Raw genomic sequence first — 19,323 nt, 5'->3', positions numbered from 1 at the left:
CAGAACTGGTGACCTCTTCTGCTTGTTTTGTTTCTCTAATTGAATATATTGATTACAAACAACACATGGAGGAAAGCTGGCCGATGCGCCAGTACAAGCTCAGTACTGAGATGGTAAAGTCCAGTGCAAACAAGATGGCGAAAGATAATTCTAGGACAGTCATTGACGAAGACAACACTTGATCGTTTGTCATGCTACATGAAAAATAATTATGCTGAAAGAAAAACCACAAACTAGCAACACTACTTGAACTGCTTAATGACAAATCACAAAACCAATACCAGGAACCATAGAAAGGGGGAACGAGGGCCGTAATCAATCAAGAATTTCCATGTACTTCAAGGATGCCTGTGAAGCTAACAAATGTAATTGGGAGTTGACTGAGAAATGAGGCATGAGGGGCCATAACTAAAGCAAGCTAGCTCCCATAATCTTGGACCCGTAAATATGCCCAGTTTGTAAGATCTAGAGTGATAGAGAAGGAAATACGAGAATGAAAGCCAAGCTCACACACAACATGGTGGCTGTCACAAAGCTGCTAGCCTTTGCTGACAATACGGCACCGCTTCTTCCCCCGTGCTTAGGCCGATGGACAACATTTGCACCACCATAAGCTCCCTTTCCTCTCCGTCCCTTTTTTGAGTGAAAAATCTCATGCTTTCCCTTGTATTCTCTTCTTTCACCTTCTCTAGGCAAACCGACCTTGCCTTCTAGATCTGCAGGTGCAATAAGTCTAGAAAATTAGTGTCCCTGGCCTAAAAGAGGACAGCAGCAGATTAGAACTACCATAAACGAAAACGAGTTCCAACCGTGAACTTGTCCTTGCATAAGAGGTCCTGGCTTGTCGAAATCTTCATGTTGTGGCGTGGATGCAACTCGATGAAGGGCCATGCTGCATAAGAAGATGGAGAAAGTCCAGGCTAGAAACTTAACCTTCATTTAACTTTTCCTCAATTTCTCTTCTTTTCCTTTTGAAATGCTTTAGGAGGGGGAGGGAGGGTGGAGGATAGAGGTTACCTGTTTTGATAGGCAAAAGAGGCTATATAGGGTTGAAGGCTTCAGGGAGAGAGTTCCAGGGGCAAGACAAAATAAACACATGGGAAATGAGATTACTTGGGTGTGTCCTTATAATACGAACATTGCGTAAATGTTTTTTCCGGCCATTAAACTTTTTTTATGTGCAATTTCATCCACTCAAGTATGCCGAAATTTCTTTCAATTTGCATGCTCTTGTAATCATACTAAAGACTGCATTTGTTTTCGCTAGCTTTCATGTTAGCGGTGAAATAAATGCAACAACATTTTGATATAGCATAAAACTAATTTTATATCAAGAAATCCATTAAAAAATTAAATTTAAAACACATGTTTTATACACATAGTTTTTATATGTTTTTTTAACTAAGTTTAATAAATATTCCTTATTGTCTCTTTTTTACTGTTTGTAAAAAGCTATTTAAATATTTTATATATATTTTTGCTATACATAAATTTCAATTATAATTTTTATCAAACACGTATGTAAATCTAATTAACTATAACTAAAAATTATTTTTCTAAACTTATTATTTTTTTTAAAATTATAAACACAAAGCTATTTTAAATAAACACACCCTAAACGGGAAGGTCTCTCTCAAGTTTTGGATCTTTCAATACCCCCCCCCTAAATCCAGTTTTCTTTTTATTAGATCCGATATATATATATATATTTATATATATTTATATATTATATATAATTTATCCAATTTATTAGTTAAATTTTACTTAGTAAAATATATAAACAATGGCCCATGCAAAGCAGGATGGTGAGGTGAGGATGCTCATCAAGTGGTAGCGTTGAATCTCTGGAATGGAATAGCACCGTCTTTTTTGGTTCCTCTTCATTAATTTTATAAAGAATCTTAGTTTATTCTTATTTTTATCTCCTAATTCTCCTCATTATCATAATTAATCTCATAAGAAAATCACAATAAAATACCATGCAAGATTGCAAAATCATAAATTATTTAATATAAATGAAATATATTTTTTCAAATATTTTTATCGTGCTACCATCTTCACTGATTATTTTATAGCTGTAAAGTATAATAATAAGATTTAATCAGATACTATTTAGCTACTCTGAATATTGATAAGCACAGCCTAATAGAACGTTACCAAACACCAACAGCATCCCATGCCAGAGCTTGATGAATAAAGACGCAGGAGAATTGGATGCCCACTTTTTCTTTACTTTCGATAGAGAAAGTTAAACTTTTATTTATGAGAAATCTTCATTTTACTTTAGAAAATTTGTGGAACTGGGCCCCTATTTATCAACCTTTTTAAAATTCGAGGGCTTATATGACAACTTTATGAAATCTGGAGCGACAAGTTAATAATTTATTGATTTAAAAACTTTTTTTCTCAAAAGAATTATTCAAATATATATTCTCAGAACATTTTGCATCAATTTTGGAACACTCCCGATAGAACACCTTTATGATAGAATCCTTCAGTACACCGAAACTCCATCTGTATTATAAGCCCTTAATTTCTTCAAACAGTACCCTGAAAAACATGAAACACGCTGTATATTTTATGTTCACACAACGTTAAAACTAGGAGAACTATGCATGGAACTAATCAGTGAAGAAAAAAAACCAACAGAGAATAACAAAAGCATAGCTCGAAGATTGAATATTAGAAGGTGCAAAATGACAGAGACTGAAGTTCAAGCCTCATCATTCAATCTTATAATTAACCAGCACCACCTCCAAACTAGCCTTATCTTGTTGATTTTGTCATTTATTTGATCAAAGCAGGTTGCCATAGTTTTCAGGTTGAAATCAAGAATTTGGATGCTTTGCTGTAGTTTTTGTATGCTTGAAACAATTTTCAGGTTGCCATATAATACATGTATGTATGTAGGTAGGGCGTCTTGATCCAATCATAGAAGGAGCAGCTTTAGAAAGTTTATCGCGACTGGGTTGAACCATTAGGCAGCTTGGCCACTTTTGGTTCAAATATTGTATGGTTTAGAGTTTGGACGACACAGAATTGGATTCCTGTCTCTCAGGCTTTAAGAGTTTCAAGTCAGACCTGATTCCTGATAGAATTTCCAAGCAGCTGTTGATATATAAAGATTTGATACTTCGCATTTAGAAGTGTTTTGGTATAATCTCTTAGTAGTTGACAGAAGGCCAATCTTTCTGCAGCTGGGAGCCAGCTATCAGAGATTAATGAAAAAGAAAATGAAGAGAAGTGGGAATGGATAATTAAACAACTCCTTGTATTTCATCAAGCATCTAAATACAAATCATTGATTCCACTGCATAATTTTTCACAACATTAATGCTTAAGCATGCCTAATTCGAATCACTCAAGCACATTCAAGGACAGAGTAACAGGAGCTGATAAAAATAGGACATTCAAAATGAGTGCTTTCAAGCCTTAATCAACCTCCTCAATCTTAGGCCCGGCTCCAGAACCACCGGAGCTAGCCTTGCTGTACCCACCTCCTGGCATCTGGGCACCCCCACCCATTGGCACATCACCGCCAGCTCCTTGATACATCTTTGAAATGATTGGATTGCATAAGCCCTCCAACTCCTTCAACTTGTCCTCAAATTCATCTACTTCTGCCAATTGGTTCCTGTCTAGCCAGTCAATTGTCTCCTCAATCTCCTTCTCAATCTTCTGCTTGTCGGCCGGGTCCAACTTACCACCAACCTTGTCATCTCTCATTGTATTCCTCATATTGTAAGCGTAGTTCTCCAGGGCATTCTTGGCCTCCACCTTCTTCTTCACTTTCTCATCCTCTGCTTTGTATCTCTCTGCCTCTTGCACCATTCTCTCAATATCATCCTTGCCCAGTCTTCCCTTGTCATTGGTGATGGTAATCTTATTCTTCACTCCTGAAGCCTTATCTTCTGCAGAAACATTCAAGATGCCATTTGCATCGATGTCGAAGCATACATTGATCTGCGGAACACCTCTAGGCGCTGGAGGGATTCCTTTAAGCTCAAATGTGCCAAGAAGATTGTTGTCCTTGGTTTGAGCCCTTTCACCTTCATACACTTGAATTAGCACACTGGTTTGGTTATCAGAGTAAGTACTGAAGACTTGCTCTTTCTTGGTGGGAATTGTTGTGTTTCTTGGAATCAGGACTGTCATCACACCACCAGCAGTCTCAATGCCAACGCTAAGAGGAGTGACGTCAAGGAGAAGTAAATCTTGAACCTTCTCATTCCCTTCTCCACTCAATATTGCAGCTTGGACGGCAGCTCCATAAGCAACAGCCTCATCAGGGTTTATGCTCTTGCAGAGTTCCTTACCATTGAAGAAATCTTGCAGAAGTTGCTGCACTTTTGGAATCCTTGTTGATCCCCCAACAAGAACAATTTCATGAACGTGGCTCTTATCAATCTTTGCATCACGGAGACACTTCTCCACAGGTTCCATGCACCTTCTAAATAAATCCATGTTCATTTCTTCAAATCTTGCTCTTGTGATTGTAGAATAGAAATCAATACCTTCATAGAGGGAATCAATCTCAATAGTTGTCTGAGTGGTCGAAGACAAAGTCCTCTTTGCCCTCTCGCAGGCAGTCCTCAACCTTCTCAGAGCTCTGGCATTGGCACCAATATCCTTCTTGTGCTTCCTCCTGAACTCTGCAACAAAATGATTAACAAGCCTATTATCAAAATCCTCACCTCCAAGATGAGTATCACCAGCAGTAGCTTTCACTTCAAAAATCCCCTCCTCAATTGTCAACAAAGAAACATCAAAAGTTCCACCACCAAGATCGAAAATAAGCACGTTATGCTCGCCACTCTTCGACGCCTTCTTATCCAAACCATAAGCAATGGCAGCAGCAGTTGGCTCATTAATAATCCTCAAAACATTCAGACCTGCAATAGCTCCAGCATCCTTTGTAGCCTGCCTTTGTGAGTCATTGAAATAAGCAGGCACGGTAACCACAGCATTATTCACAGCATGACCAAGATAAGCCTCAGCAATCTCCTTCATCTTGGTTAACACCATAGAAGAGATTTCTTCAGCTGAAAACCTCTTCTCTTCACCTTTATACTGCACCACAATCAGAGGCTTGTCAGCAGGGCCTGGAACCACCTTGAAAGGCCAGTGCTTCATGTCACTCTGAACTGAAGGGTCAGAGAAACGCCTGCCAATAAGTCTTTTCGCATCAAAAACAGTGTTTTGAGGGTTCATCGCAACCTGGTTCTTGGCTGCATCACCTATCAAACGTTCAGTGTCAGTGAAGGCAACATAAGAGGGAGTGGTTCTGTTGCCTTGATCATTTGCTATGATCTCTACACGATCATTCTGCCACACGCCTACACAACTGTAGGTTGTGCCAAGATCAATCCCAATGGCCCTTCCTTCAGTTTTTGATGCCATTATGGATGTTTTAGCAAGAAAGTGTCAAAAAGGGAACGAGAGCAAAGAAATTTGGTTGGTTTCGAGAGTGTGGGTGCGTGTTTTGGGCTGAACTTGTTATCTTTCGTGTTATGTTTGTTTCTGTCTGAATTGAAATTGGAGGCTTGCTGTCGATATATATATATATATATGGGGTGCGCGCGATGTATTGGAAAGTTTGAGAGAGAGGTAGAAGATGCCAGGGGGAGCGAAATGGAGAGAGCTCCAGGAAAAAACAGGGGAACACCAGAGGGTTCTGGATGGTGCTCGTGAGCTGAAATGGGCTGGCTTTTGACCATGTTACACTGTAACTCTTGGCCTTTGCTTACTGTCACCGACCCAATCTGCTCCTCAACCCAGTCCATGAAATTTTCCAAAATTAATATGACACGTGTTATTACTTGGGGTTGAGATGGTTCAAGACTAATCGAGCATGGAGGCGCCTTGCCCTTTGATGTATTTTTGTTGTCCCCGCTTCTAATTTTTTTTTTTTAATAAAAAAACATATATGATAGGTTTTGAAATGTTTGATATTATTATTAAATTAAAAAATATTATTATTTTAAATTTTATTTTTCATCAAGATAAATTATTTTTATTTATCAAAGTATCTTTTAATTATCTTAGTGAACATTATGTTTTAAATTGAAATAATTTGTTCTCTTAAAAAAAATATTTTATCATTGTTAAATATTTTTTATAAAATAAAATATTATTTTATATTTTTATATATGATTGAAAAAGGATAAATAAAATATTTTCAAAATAGAAATTAAAAAATGAATTTTAATGAAAATTTATTATTAGTATTATTTTTTTTATATTGAATACAAAATAATTAATTTTTTTTATTAATATTCAAATAAAAAATTATAATAATATTTAAAAATCATTACAAAATGAAAGAATAAGTGAATCTGTTAATGTTTTTGGTGAAAAAAAAAAAAAAAACGACAAACAGCAAGGCACGTGTATGCTTGGCCTAGTCATATATATATTTTTTCTTATCGTCTACCCTTTACCTTTTTTTTTTTTTTTTTCATTATTGAATTATGCTAAAACATAAACATTAAGGCAAGTGTTTGAGATTGCAATTAAATCGTGTTTTTGAAAAAGAATAATTTGTTTTTAGTTTAAAATTATTTTTTTATGTTTTTAAATTATTTTAATATATTAATATCAAAAATAAAATTAAAAAAATAAAAATTACTATTTTAATATATTTTAAATAAAAAATACTTTAAAAAATAATTTTTAATATAATTTTAACCATACTATAACCAGATTCAAATTCCAAATCAGAATTCCTTGGGCAATAATAATCCATTATAAAAGAGCATTTGGCATAGTAGTTGCACCAGTGTTTCTTCGATTTTTGATTTTTTTTTTAAATTAATATTTTTAAATGTTTTTAGATTTATATTTATGTTAAGAAAAAATTTTAAAAAATAAAAAATATTATTTTAATATATTTTTAAATATTTTGAAGAACATGCCCGAAACAACCAGTAAAAATTCTACGTGCTTGTCTGGCACGCTTCTTGACACCAAACAGCAAAACAAACTTCACCACTTCTCCAGAACTCTCTAGTTACAACCTTTACACGTTCTTTAACTTCCTCCAGTAAAACTCTTCGTCTTCGACATCAATTTCTCTCTCATCTTACCGTCTTCTACTCTCCTCTCGAAATTTCTTCAAAACCTCCACACTCCCTTTATATACATTCCTCTCCCAAAGAGCTTCCACCAACTACAAACTTTAAGCCAAAGAAAAAACATAAGAAAGCTCTCTCAAAACCCACGAAAACAAACACTTCTTGTTATTCATAGCCAAGTCTTTCTTCAGAGACTCTTGCTGTTAAAGTTGCTCGTAGATATATGGCATCAAAGACTGAAGGCAAGGCCATTGGTATTGATCTTGGCACAACCTACAGTTGTGTAGGTGTGTGGCAGAATGATCGTGTCGAGATCATAGCCAATGACCAAGGCAACAGAACTACTCCATCTTATGTCGCCTTCACAGATACTGAACGTTTGATAGGTGATGCAGCAAAGAACCAAGTTGCCATGAATCCTCTAAACACTGTTTTCGATGCGAAAAGACTCATCGGGAGGCGTTTCTCTGAGCCTTCTGTTCAGAGTGACATGAAGCACTGGCCTTTTAAGGTGATTCCAGGTCCTGGTGATAAGCCTATGATTGTTGTTAAGTACAAAGGTGAAGAGAAACAGTTTGCGGCCGAGGAGATATCTTCTATGGTTTTGACGAAAATGAGGGAGATTGCTGAGGCTTATCTGGGCCATTCTATTAAGAATGCGGTCGTGACGGTGCCTGCTTATTTCAATGACTCGCAAAGGCAGGCTACCAAGGATGCCGGAGCTATTTCTGGGTTGAATGTTTTGAGGATTATTAATGAACCTACTGCTGCTGCTATTGCTTACGGTCTGGATAAAAAGGCGTCTCGAAGTGGGGAGCAGAATGTTCTTATTTTCGATCTTGGTGGTGGGACGTTCGATGTTTCTCTGTTGACGATCGAGGAGGGGATTTTTGAAGTGAAGGCTACTGCGGGCGATACTCATCTTGGAGGCGAGGACTTTGATAACAGGCTTGTTAATCATTTTGTTGGAGAGTTCAAGAGGAAGCACAAGAAGGATATTAGTGGCAATCCAAGAGCTTTGAGAAGGTTGAGGACTGCGTGTGAGAGGGCGAAAAGGACTTTGTCTTCGACTACGCAGACGACTATTGAGATTGATTCTCTCTATGAAGGTATTGATTTCTATTCTACTATTACTAGAGCAAGGTTCGAAGAATTGAACATGGATTTGTTTAGAAAGTGTATGGAACCAGTGGAGAAATGTCTTCGCGACTCCAAGATTGATAAGAGTCAAGTTCATGAGGTTGTTCTTGTTGGTGGTTCAACAAGAATCCCCAAAGTTCAGCAACTCTTGCAAGATTTCTTCAATGGCAAGGAACTTTGCAAGAGCATCAATCCTGATGAAGCTGTTGCGTACGGAGCTGCCGTCCAAGCTGCAATTTTGAGCGGTGAAGGGAATGAGAAGGTTCAAGAATTGCTTCTTCTTGATGTCACTCCTCTTAGCCTTGGAATTGAGACTGCTGGTGGTGTAATGACTGCCTTGATTCCAAGAAACACAACGATTCCTACCAAGAAGGAGCAAATCTTCTCCACATATTCCGATAATCAGCCAGGAGTGCTAATTCAGGTTTATGAAGGTGAAAGGGCTAGAACCAAGGACAATAACCTTCTTGGTAAATTTGAGCTCGCTGGCATCCCACCTGCTCCTAGAGGAGTCCCTCAGATCAATGTATGTTTCGATATTGATGCTAATGGCATTCTGAATGTTTCTGCGGAGGATAAGACTGCAGGAGTGAAGAACAAGATCACCATCACCAATGACAAGGGAAGGTTGAGTAAAGATGAGATTGAGAGATTGGTGCAAGAAGCAGAGAAGTACAAGGCAGAGGACGAGGAGGTGAAGAAGAAGGTGGATGCCAAGAACTCATTGGAGAATTATGCTTACAATATGAGAAATACAGTGAAGGACGAGAAGTTTGCAGGGAAATTGGGTCCAGCTGATAAGCAGAAGATCGAGAAAGCAATTGATGAGACTATTGAGTGGTTGGAAAGGAACCAATTGGCAGAGGTGGACGAATTTGCAGACAAACAGAAGGAGTTAGAGGATTTATGCAATCCAATTATTGCAAAGATGTATCAAGGTTCTGGTGGAGATATGCCAATGGGTAGTGGTGCTGAGATGCCAAATAGTGGCTATGGCAATACTAGCTCTGGTGGTTCCGGTGGCGGACCTAAGATTGAGGAAGTTGATTGAGGCCTCAATGTTGGCAAGTAGGGTGTTCTGTTTTGGTTCTCTGCCCTTGTACTCTGTTTTGGCTTGTCATGTTTGAAGGAAATCCCCTGTAATGTAAAGTACTAGTTGAGGTCTGAGGGATTTTCATGCAAGGAAATACTAGTTCCTGCTAATGTATGAGATATATTACAGTTTGATATTAATCAATAAAATAGCTTGAATTTCCTTTTCCTTTTTTCCCATTTCTTCGTTGGGTTATCATCTCTAGTCTCCTGCAAGTTCCATTGCTTAGCAACATGGAAAACTCAATCTTTTTTCCTTACTGTCGAAAACACTAAACCATTTGAAGGGCGAGCTTCAACTAACAGAAGACAGTGCTGGTTATAAAACAAAATAAACTGAAAAAGAGCATGACAAAAGGACTAAATTTAAAACTTTTTTTAAAATATAGGGATTAAATATATAGTTTTTCAAACTAAGAAGATCAATTAATCATATTTTGTAAACTATAAGGATTAAATTCACAGTTCACACTCAGCTAACCAATGGCTTCCGCTTGCCCGACGTAACTCTCTGTGTTTCTGAAGTTTAAAGCTTCTAGTTTGTTTTGTAGTTTCCTTGTCATTTGAAACATCAAAAAGGGAATAGGATTTTCTCTTACATGCTTTATATGTTTATCTGAAAAAAAAAAAAAAAACTGCGATTAAGGAAGCCTGTGGTAACAATGGCTAAAACATTATACGGCAACAATGGCTAAAACATTATATGGCACCACATATTATATTTAATTTTATTAATTTAACTCAGTGCAATAAAAATAATAATATTTGAACTCATGATGATTTAATTATATACCAGGAATATTTTAACTCGAAAAGTTAAGTTATTTGCAAAACTTGCATTTATCTATCCAAAAATAATCTCGACCGCATCCATTAAATTTGTATATAAGCTCCACCTATGGTTTGCTCTTGGAAATAATTTGTCAAGTGGTTGATGGTGGTCGCTATAGTGGAACATCATCCCGCTTGACGTTCATGTGATTCTGCTCCTGCTAATAATAGCATAAATGAAATTAGTTACTAATCAAATAAGCTTAGTGGGAAGTGCACTGTACTCTGGTGCTGTTTGGAAGCGGAATTGTTTCCGGTCGGGGCTCGAGGTAGAAGATGGTACGTGACTTTGTTCCTCCGGGAAGGAAAGGGAAAGAAACAGTTGTAAAGCAAAAAACTCTTTGTTGGATTCAAGTATTTTGCATCTATCCTTGCTTGATCTCATAGATTTTATGGTGAGTTTATAAGCAAGGGCATTGCAAATTTTATTTTCCGGGGAAAAGAAGAGAGATTTAGAGGTGGTTTTCGGTCTTATTTTTTTGAAAGGTTAGCATAATAATATCAAACCAGAGGCATTATAGTGCATGTACAGAAAATGGGGGAAGGAGTTCGTCATCTCCGAGAGTGGATGATGAAATCCCGAGAGAGGAAGCAAATGTGGCAGTGGTGTCGCCACTAAGATACCTCTTTAGTCTATCCAAGTCATCAGCAGCATCAAGCATTGTAGGCCTAGTAGAGGGGGACTCCTGAGTGCAAAGAATACCCAGCTCAACTAATTCTCCAATGGCAACTTCCCACATCCTTTTTACTTCAGGGAATTGATCTCTTGAAGCTCTCATCAAGGAAGGGTCTACTACTTTCTCTAATCTACCATGGTAGTGAGTCTTGACCCATTTGTGTAGGTTTAGCCCGCCAACAAACATGTCATCTGTTGGCCTTTTTCTAGTCACCATCTCGAGTACTAGAACGCCAAAGCTGTAAACATCTCCTTTTGTAGAAGTGTTTGATCCGAATCCATACTCTGCATTATAAAAACTCATGGTGATTTACTCTCTGTGTTTTATATCAGTGTGAAGTAATGGAACGCGATTCAAAAATAAATTTGGAATCCTTTTGTTAGATTTCTATATGCAGAAGTAATGAAGAAATTTGTACCTGGAGCGATGTATCCGATTGATCCGCATAGCAAATTTGCTGTAGAGTTTCCCATATTCTCAACCACCCCACCATTTCCACCCCCGACAGTCATAACCAGCCTTGCTATGCCAAAATCGGAAACCAGAGCTGTCATGTGATCGTTAAGAAGAACGTTACTTGGCTTTAGATCACAATGTATGACTTTAACAGGAGAGTGGTGATGCAGATAGGCCATGCCTTCAGCTATGTCACTGCAAATGCTAACCCTCTGTGGGAGAGTCAAATCGGAACTGCCTGAACCTAAACCTGTCTCTGAATGAGGATATAGACGGCTATCCAAGCTTCCATTTGCCATGTATGGAAGAACAAGAGCCTTGAAATCAGGAAGACTGCATGCTGTTATGATCCTTATCAGATTTCTGTGCCTAATCCTCTTCAACACTTGGCATTCTCTGTTAAAACTCTTGGTTGAATTCCCAGACTGGAACTGCAATACCTTTACGGCTATGGCTGTCCCATCCGGAAGAAGACCCTTATAGACACGTCCATAGCTACCTGTCCCAACTAGTCTCTGCTCATCAAACCCTCCCGTGGCTTCAGAGAGTTCTCTATATGTAATTCTTGGAAAATTGTGGATCAGTTCTGGAGTTTCTGGTCTCCTTGCCTGTTCTGTATCCACAGAGTTTCCAGAGGAAACCATGGCCTTGATACGGCGGATTCCAATCACACAGCAAATTGTTGTTAAGAAAGCTGATGCAAATGTGACCAGTGCAAATACAATCAAGAACAAACGTAAGCGAAACCAATGTCTATTCTGAGAGCATTTGGGCATGCCGGAAACCGCACCACAAAGACCCTGATTGCCTAAAAATGACTTCTCCGTGACAGAATTGAAGACACCACCAGAGGGTATCACTCCTGCAAAGTCGTTGAAAGAAAGATTTAGGTAACTGAGGCTTCGACTTTTGTTGAGGCTTGTTGGGATCCCTCCAGATAAGTGGTTTCCTGAAACATCAAAGGATTCAAGGTTCTTTAGATCACCAATGGAATCAGGAAGGTGCCCTTCAATAGAATTGTGTGAGAAATTTAGCCGCGTCACTGCGATGCAGCTTGATATCTGAAAGAAGATGCTCCCGCTGAGGTTGTTTGATGAAACATCTATCTCTTCAACATTTTCCAGCTTACTGAGTTCTATAGGTAAAGGACCATCAAGAAGATTGTGTGAAAGGTTTATATATCTTCGTATCTCGCGTATACCTGATATTTCTGGAGGAATACTCCCTGTCAATCTGTTATGGGACAGGTCCAGCATGAAAAGATCAGTGCACTTCCCTAATGTTGGAGGAATAGTTCCTGTAAGAAGGTTGTTGTTGAGAAACATAAAACTCAATCGAACCAAATTTCCTAGACTTGCAGGGATTTCACCAGAGAGTTGATTGTTTGACAGGTCGAGCAGACCAAGATGAGGGAGTTGACCTAATGCTGCTGGAATTGCACCCGTTAGTAAGTTATGTGATAAGAAAAGCTGCTCTAAGTCAGACAACCGGCTGATTTCGGCTGGAATGGTCCCGTTTAGAGAATTGGACGTCAAGTTCAGCCACGTAAGGCTGGAAAGACGTGCTATGCCCGGAGGAATCGTTCCAAAGATGCTGTTTTCTTGCAATAACAGAGTTCTTAGGTCGCCGCTAAGTCGGCCAATTGAACCGGGCAATCTTCCTCCGAGGCGCATACCAGCCAATTCCAGCTCCTGCAATTCGGTACAATTTGCAAGTGCTGTGAAGAATGGCTCGAGGTTGGTGTTGTGATCATGGCTGACCATCTTATTATACGAGAAGTGGAGCGAGACAACTGAATATAGTTTCCCTATGATATTTGCGGGCAATTCTCCAGTAAGACTGTTAGACTCCACATCTATATTATACAGTTCTGAAATGTTGGCTAAAGATGCAGGAAGTTCTCCTGTAAATTGATTGTTGTACAGATTGACGTTCCAGAGACTTGGACAGTTTCCAATCTCCTGGGGAATTTTTCCTGTGAGTAAGTTCTGTGACAGTTCTATATTTGCTAATGAAGTGCAGTTAGAGAATAAAGAAGGTGGAAGTGTGCCCATCAAATGGTTTTCAGTGAGAGTTAGCACGGTGAGGTTGGGAAGAGCACCAAGAAATCCCGGAAGTGAGCCACGTAGATTATTGCTGTCTAGCCGGAGAGAATGAAGATGCCGGAGAGAAGAAAATTCGGGAGGAATAATGCCATAAAAGTGATTCTCATCAAGAATGAGATATCGAAGCCCACTGAGATTTGAAATGACGGGTGACAATGCCCCGGTGAGTCCACTGCGGGACAGATTGAGTTGTACCACACTGTGACGATGTTTGTCACATCGGACACCTGTGAAGCTACAAACATCTCCGCCCTCAGTCCAGCCAGCTAGCTTGGACTCTGGATCAAAAACTATGGTCTTTTTGAATGCTAGAAGAGCAGCCTCGTCAGCGAGCAAGGAATGGTTACGATGGTGGCGAGAACCTGAAACCGCGAAAGCAGAACTTAGAAATAAATGCTGGAACAGCAGCAGCAGAAATGTTCTGATGAAGATCATTTTTTCTTCTCCTGTAAGTGCCCAATAGTGTTTCTTTTATGTAAACCTTTGCTCCTTACACTTGCATCCTGCTTCATAATAATGAATTACCGCCAGAAAAAAAAAATGGAACTTTTGAGAGAGAAGTGTAGATACGGATCTTTCAGGAACTGAAAAGAAATTCAATGCAGGCTATGATTTTGTGGAGTGACTAAAAAACTAATCCTACCTCTTTCCTCATGATGAGTAGACTTTCAACTAAGCCTAAATGAATAGGCATTGAAAGGACAACAAAACAGATTGGCTGAGGGTTTTCTTCATTTAGTAGGGCACGCCCAGTCTCATCCATTGCTTTACCCACACAGTTGCATATGCATGTCATAAACACACAAAGAGGTTGCAGTTGACATTACTTTTCCCTGTTCATCGTGGATGCAGGATGTATTTCTTTCAGGTACCGCAGTTGACTTTTTTATGTTCTATGAGTGAAACTTGTTTTTAGAAGAATAGGGTTGGCATGATTTCTTAGTGTCCTTTGAGTGCAAATGACTAAGGCCACTGTCTGTGGCTCATACTTTTGGAACAAGATGCTAATCCTGGGTCAAATCAACCAAAGATAGCAGGGATGCGTCTTTCATTTTCATTGTACAGGAACAACCAGTATTTCTTGGCCAACCCTGGCTAGTTTTAGCTTGGATTTTATTCAATCTTTGCATTGGCAGTGGCTGCACAGAATGGATTGTGGAAGATCAAACTAGCTATGTTCTGCTGATGGCCGAAGTTGTTTAGATCAAGGAAAGGAAGTTTGTGTTTACTATTTAGGCAGTGAATAGACTGTCGGATTGCAAGTTATATGCAAATATCGTTTTATTACCCAAATTTTATGAAAAAAAGGTCACTGCAATTCTTAGCTAGTGCTGCTCCGTCTGCTGTTTTTGGCTGTCGCTATCAGTGTCGTCATCATCATAAATGGAGGAACTACAAGACTCAACTAACTTAGAATGTCAATGATCAGAATATCTTTTAGGACCCATCCTTTAAAGAGAAGATTGTGGCAGCCCGAATTTTGATCCACTAGCAAGCTTTGTTGAACTGTTGCACTTCCAGCTCGCAAATTGCTTTTTAATAATCAGTTTATCCTTCAAATGGATGGTGCTACTGTAGTGGTGTAAGGATTTTGGGATTTTCTCAGGCCTTTGGCCTAGTCTATACAGTGACCAAGCTGCTGCATCAAGAGAGGCAGTGCAAGTTTTGACCCTTTTAGACACTCAACATTCAGACTGCAGAGACTTCTTCTCGTACACTTCAGAAACTGAATTCACTTCAGTTTCCTGTTCATATCCAATAAGAACATTTTGCTGGGTTTCCATACCTGGACTAAAAGTGGATCCATGTCTGGACAATTAATTGTTGAAGCAGCTCTTCCATTCTACTGGTAAAAAGAGACGCAGATATGATATTGAGAGGGGGGATTTCTGCGTGCTAGTCATAAGTGTCTGCTATGCATTCAAGTCTGACTCGGCAAAGGAAGACTAGACGCAGAGAGAAAAAAAAAAAAATGTAATTCAAAGTTTGATCATTTCCAAGTCCTCCAGAGGGACAGTAGCCAACCTTGACCACTTGGCTAAAGTCTAATTGCCAGTGGACAAGTTCAATCAACATGCTAGAACATCAACAAAGATTAAAAAAAAAAAAGAAGGTAGGGAAGGTAGGACTATGATCCCTAAGAGGAAGAGTGATGGCTCAAGTTTATTTAACATTTAAATCACGAGCATGATTAGATTTCAAGTTTCTTTGGAATCACATCATTTGACTTGGTATATACTAGCTTACATGCTCGTGTGTAAAGCTGCGGTTAAAATTATTTTTTTTTAAAACATAATAAAAAGTATTATTAGTATAAAGAATTATTTAATATTTTTATTAAAACCGTTTTAATAAAGTTAATTTTAGAATATATTGATCTGATTTTTTACTTAACTCAATATTAAAATTAAATTATATTAGAGTTGTTTGACGTGATCTAGTCGTCTCGATCAGTTCAAATGCATCTAATTGATTGATAAAAAAAATTTAAGGATGAAATTGAAAAAAAATAATAAAATTAATATAAAAAAACCTCTCAATTTAACTTTTTATATAGTTCGGATTTAAAATTAAATTGTGTGTAAGTTATTCTAATTTGACCTAATTGATTTAATTAATTTAAAGATAATTTGATTGATTAACTCTTCACTTAACTTAAATTGTAAACTAAAAAACAGATAATTTCCAAACTTATTTAATTAAAACCAATTTGTATAACTGTTGAAAAAAATTAAGTTGCAATCAAAAGAACGTGGAGCCTTTGGATTCTCTAAATCTTTAGAATAAAAAGTAATTTAACGGCGTGCAACTTGTTAATAACTATTTAATCTCTATAATCAATCATAGTATTTTTTAATAAAAATTATGGTAAATACTTAAACATATTATTATATAAAATAACACTTATATCTTTAAAAAAATATAATAATTATTTTTTTTAATCACAAATCAACAATAAATATAATTTAATAAATGTGCTGAGAAGGGTATGAATTTTTTCATTTAAACTGGCCATCAACATAATATAATAGTAGTAGATTTATTAATAATAACAAACTATTTTTTATCATTAATTGTTCTACGATTTTTTGAACATAATTGTAGTCTTGACATTAATAACATGAAACATAACTTGTGAACATTTTATTTCTTTCCTGATATGGAAACCAGTTACATGAATTTACTATTTAATGCCAAGCATAAGACAAAAAAAGAGTGAAAAGTAGTTCTAGTTATCAAGGACTTTTATCATCGGACTTTGTCCCAGTAATAGATAGTAGGTTTATGGGAAACTTCAATTTAGTCCTAAACCTATATATTCATTCTCAATTTTACCCTTAATCAATTATGTACTAAAATGGTTTTTTTTTTCGATAAAATTTGATAAAGGATTAATAAACATTATCACTTTCGGTCTAATGTGTGTATTTATGTACTAAAATGATATTAATTTGATAATAATACACATAAACATTGACAAGAAAACATAAATAAAATTTATAAATTTGGGATGCAACTGAAAATAAATATATACATTTGAGATTAAAATAAATTTTTTTTAGAAGAGTGAGTTTAAAAATAACAAAAAATTCTTTTCTCGATAACATGATACTCATGTTAATTATTAGCTATTAAAATTGATTCAAATATTGATGTGCCACACGGTATACCTCGTAGACAAACACACTTATAGACTATATTTGAAAATAAAATCCCATTTAATAGCTAGGTTTGTATAACATAAATATTTAAATGTTTTTGGTCCTAAACATGATGTGATTCTTTAATATTTGTAGGCTAAAAGATCATAAAAATACTTCTTGATGTAAAATTTTTAAAATTATTTCTTGAAATATATTGGATTTTTATTAGTATTTATGAGAATTTCAATTAAAAATAAATAAATAAAGAATTCTTAAAGAGGGTTCTGGTAATCAAAACTTGAGCCATTTGTAATGGTGAAATAGACAGCGGGACAAAATGTTCCCCAACGATAAAATTGATGGTTCAAGGGTATGATTGAACAATTTGTTAGTATAAGGCTAAATGTGTCTCGATCTTAATAGTTTAGGGAGAAAAGATGCCAAGGAAAAAACCGTTGAAAACCTATCCGACAATGTATTGCGACATAATAATCCGAAAAAATTGATGATTGGCCGAAGGTGTAGTTAGCAAAGTGCACATAACACAATTTACAATCGGTGAAAATCCTTTCCAAACGCGTTTAAGTTTTCAAACTCGCTTTCTCTATATATATCCGAAACCCTAAGGAGGCATTTTGTAGACAATTCACTTGCGTTTAACTTTCAAAAGAGGGAAGGAAAAGGAGAGAAGCTGCTAGCAATGAAGGGAAAGGCAAAACACGTAGTAGGAGGAGGAGGAGAAGAGAGCATGAAGTACAGCAATAACAATGGCGGAGTGGCATGGTCAAGAGGGCCGCTACTTGGCAAAGGAGGGTTTGGATCAGTTTATTTAGCAAGTTTAAAGAACCCCAAATCAAGAAATGGCTATTACCCTCCAGTTATGGCTGTCAAGTCTGCAGAGGTCTCTGCTTCTTGTTCACTTCAAAAGGAGAAAGAGGTATTTAACTGTCTCAATGGCTGTCCTTTTATTATCAAGTGTTTTGGTGAAGAAACTACCAGGGATGGAGGTGGTGAGATGTTTTATAATGTGTTGTTAGAGTATGCATCAGGAGGGACCTTAGCTGGTCTTATCAAGAAATCTGATGGTGTTGGTTTGCCTGAATTGGATGTGAAAAGATACACTAGGTCTATTCTTGAAGGGATCCATTATATTCATAGCCATGGTTATGTGCATTGTGATCTCAAGCCTGATAATATTTTGCTTGTTTCCAGTAGTACGAAGGCAGGTGAATTTGTTGCAAAGATTGGGGATTTTGGGTTGGCAAAGAAATCAGAGAAGAGGAACAAGAAAAGGAAATTCGACCCCTATCTAAGAGGGACTACTTTGTACATGGCACCAGAGACTGTGGCTAATCATGTTCAAGAGCCTCCTTGTGACATATGGGCTCTTGGATGTGTTGTGCTTGAGATGCTTACTGGGAAGCAAGCTTGGGATGTGAAACCTGATGTTACTATTGAAGAACTAATGAGAAAGATTGGTGATGGATATGAATTACCTAAAATGCCTTCAGAGGTCTCGAAGGATGCCAAGGATTTCTTGAAAAGGTGTTTTGTTGCCAACCCTATGTTCAGGTTTACTGCTGAGATGTTGCTGGATGAACCTTTTGTGTCAGGAGTGAATTTAGATGGTGGTGAATTTGTGGAGACTTCGGATGCAGAAAGTGTGGAATGGACAGACACATTATGCGGGACAGATGATGAATTTAGTGGTTCCTCATTTTATGAAGAGTGGAGCTTCACATCAGATGAGGGTTCATGTTTCTCTCCTTGGTCTGATGATGAAGAGGGTATTACCAGTAATGTTGATGCAATGACGCATGCATCACGGGTTGAAGAAAATGCAGTGCAGTATCTGCCAACCTGCACTATCCCTGCTGGTGCATAAGAGTGAAGTAATGCAGACTTTTCAGTCAAATAGGTCTAGGTTGAAATTCAATGTTGAGGATTCTTTCATTTTTTCTGCGTATTGCAGTATATTACAAGATAATTTTGTCCTTGTAATCAATGATTCGTTTATTGTAGGTAGCAATATTAATGGAAGAACTATGTTATTGATTAACACTTTCTTCCTTTTATTGAGTACTATAATTTTTAATTTATATTCCTAGCTCCTTACCATCCGATTGTTTAAATGTTACGGGTGAAAGGCTGTATTTGTGTCTTGGATGTGCAGGTAACTGTGAAATTCACATCCTAGAGAATAATTCATCTTTTCATGCCCTTAATCTAAATACTTATTCTCTTACCAGCTGCAGTTTGAATTAACAAATGCAACAAAGACACAGATCTTCCACATTACAACAAA

At 37.3% G+C, this 19,323-nt stretch overlaps 4 protein-coding genes across 4 annotated transcripts; 2 read left to right on the top strand and 2 right to left on the bottom strand.

Moving 5' to 3' along the window:
• Nucleotides 1–3,250: 3,250 nt before the first annotated feature.
• LOC118034013 (heat shock 70 kDa protein-like) lies at nt 3,251–5,673 on the bottom strand. Its single transcript, XM_035039158.1, has one exon. It carries the CDS (start codon nt 5,398–5,400, stop codon nt 3,433–3,435), a length of 1,968 nt encoding a protein of 655 aa, XP_034895049.1. The 5' UTR covers nt 5,401–5,673; the 3' UTR covers nt 3,251–3,432.
• Nucleotides 5,674–7,018: 1,345 nt separating this feature from the next.
• LOC118034012 (heat shock 70 kDa protein) lies at nt 7,019–9,474 on the top strand. Its single transcript, XM_035039157.2, has one exon. It carries the CDS (start codon nt 7,297–7,299, stop codon nt 9,262–9,264), a length of 1,968 nt encoding a protein of 655 aa, XP_034895048.1. The 5' UTR covers nt 7,019–7,296; the 3' UTR covers nt 9,265–9,474.
• A 630-nt stretch (nt 9,475–10,104) lies between these two features.
• Nucleotides 10,105–13,949, bottom strand: LOC118034010 (putative leucine-rich repeat receptor-like serine/threonine-protein kinase At2g24130). Its single transcript, XM_035039156.2, has 2 exons — nt 11,232–13,949; nt 10,105–11,097 (listed from the first exon to the last, which is right to left on the bottom strand). Exons 1-2 carry the CDS (start codon nt 13,807–13,809, stop codon nt 10,652–10,654), a joined length of 3,024 nt encoding a protein of 1,007 aa, XP_034895047.1. The 5' UTR covers nt 13,810–13,949; the 3' UTR covers nt 10,105–10,651.
• Nucleotides 13,950–17,568: 3,619 nt separating this feature from the next.
• LOC118034009 (mitogen-activated protein kinase kinase kinase 20) lies at nt 17,569–19,077 on the top strand. Its single transcript, XM_035039155.2, has one exon. It carries the CDS (start codon nt 17,719–17,721, stop codon nt 18,901–18,903), a length of 1,185 nt encoding a protein of 394 aa, XP_034895046.1. The 5' UTR covers nt 17,569–17,718; the 3' UTR covers nt 18,904–19,077.
• Nucleotides 19,078–19,323: the final 246 nt, after the last annotated feature.

Source organism: Populus alba, chromosome 1, assembly GCF_005239225.2.
Source record: "Populus alba chromosome 1, ASM523922v2, whole genome shotgun sequence".
NCBI classification, from domain to species: Eukaryota; Viridiplantae; Streptophyta; class Magnoliopsida; order Malpighiales; family Salicaceae; genus Populus; species Populus alba.
This window is presented reverse-complemented; position numbering and strand designations above follow the sequence as displayed.

Coding starts and splice junctions, on each gene's coding strand:
- LOC118034010 (XM_035039156.2), bottom strand. CDS start 13,809: ATGATCTTCATCAGAACATTTCTGCTGCTGCTGTTCCAGCATTTATTT. Junction 11,098..11,231: donor AATCGGATACATCGCTCCAG/GTACAAATTTCT, acceptor TTTATAATGCAG/AGTATGGATTCGGATCAAAC.
- LOC118034012 (XM_035039157.2), top strand. CDS start 7,297: ATGGCATCAAAGACTGAAGGCAAGGCCATTGGTATTGATCTTGGCACA.
- LOC118034009 (XM_035039155.2), top strand. CDS start 17,719: ATGAAGGGAAAGGCAAAACACGTAGTAGGAGGAGGAGGAGAAGAGAGC.
- LOC118034013 (XM_035039158.1), bottom strand. CDS start 5,400: ATGGCATCAAAAACTGAAGGAAGGGCCATTGGGATTGATCTTGGCACA.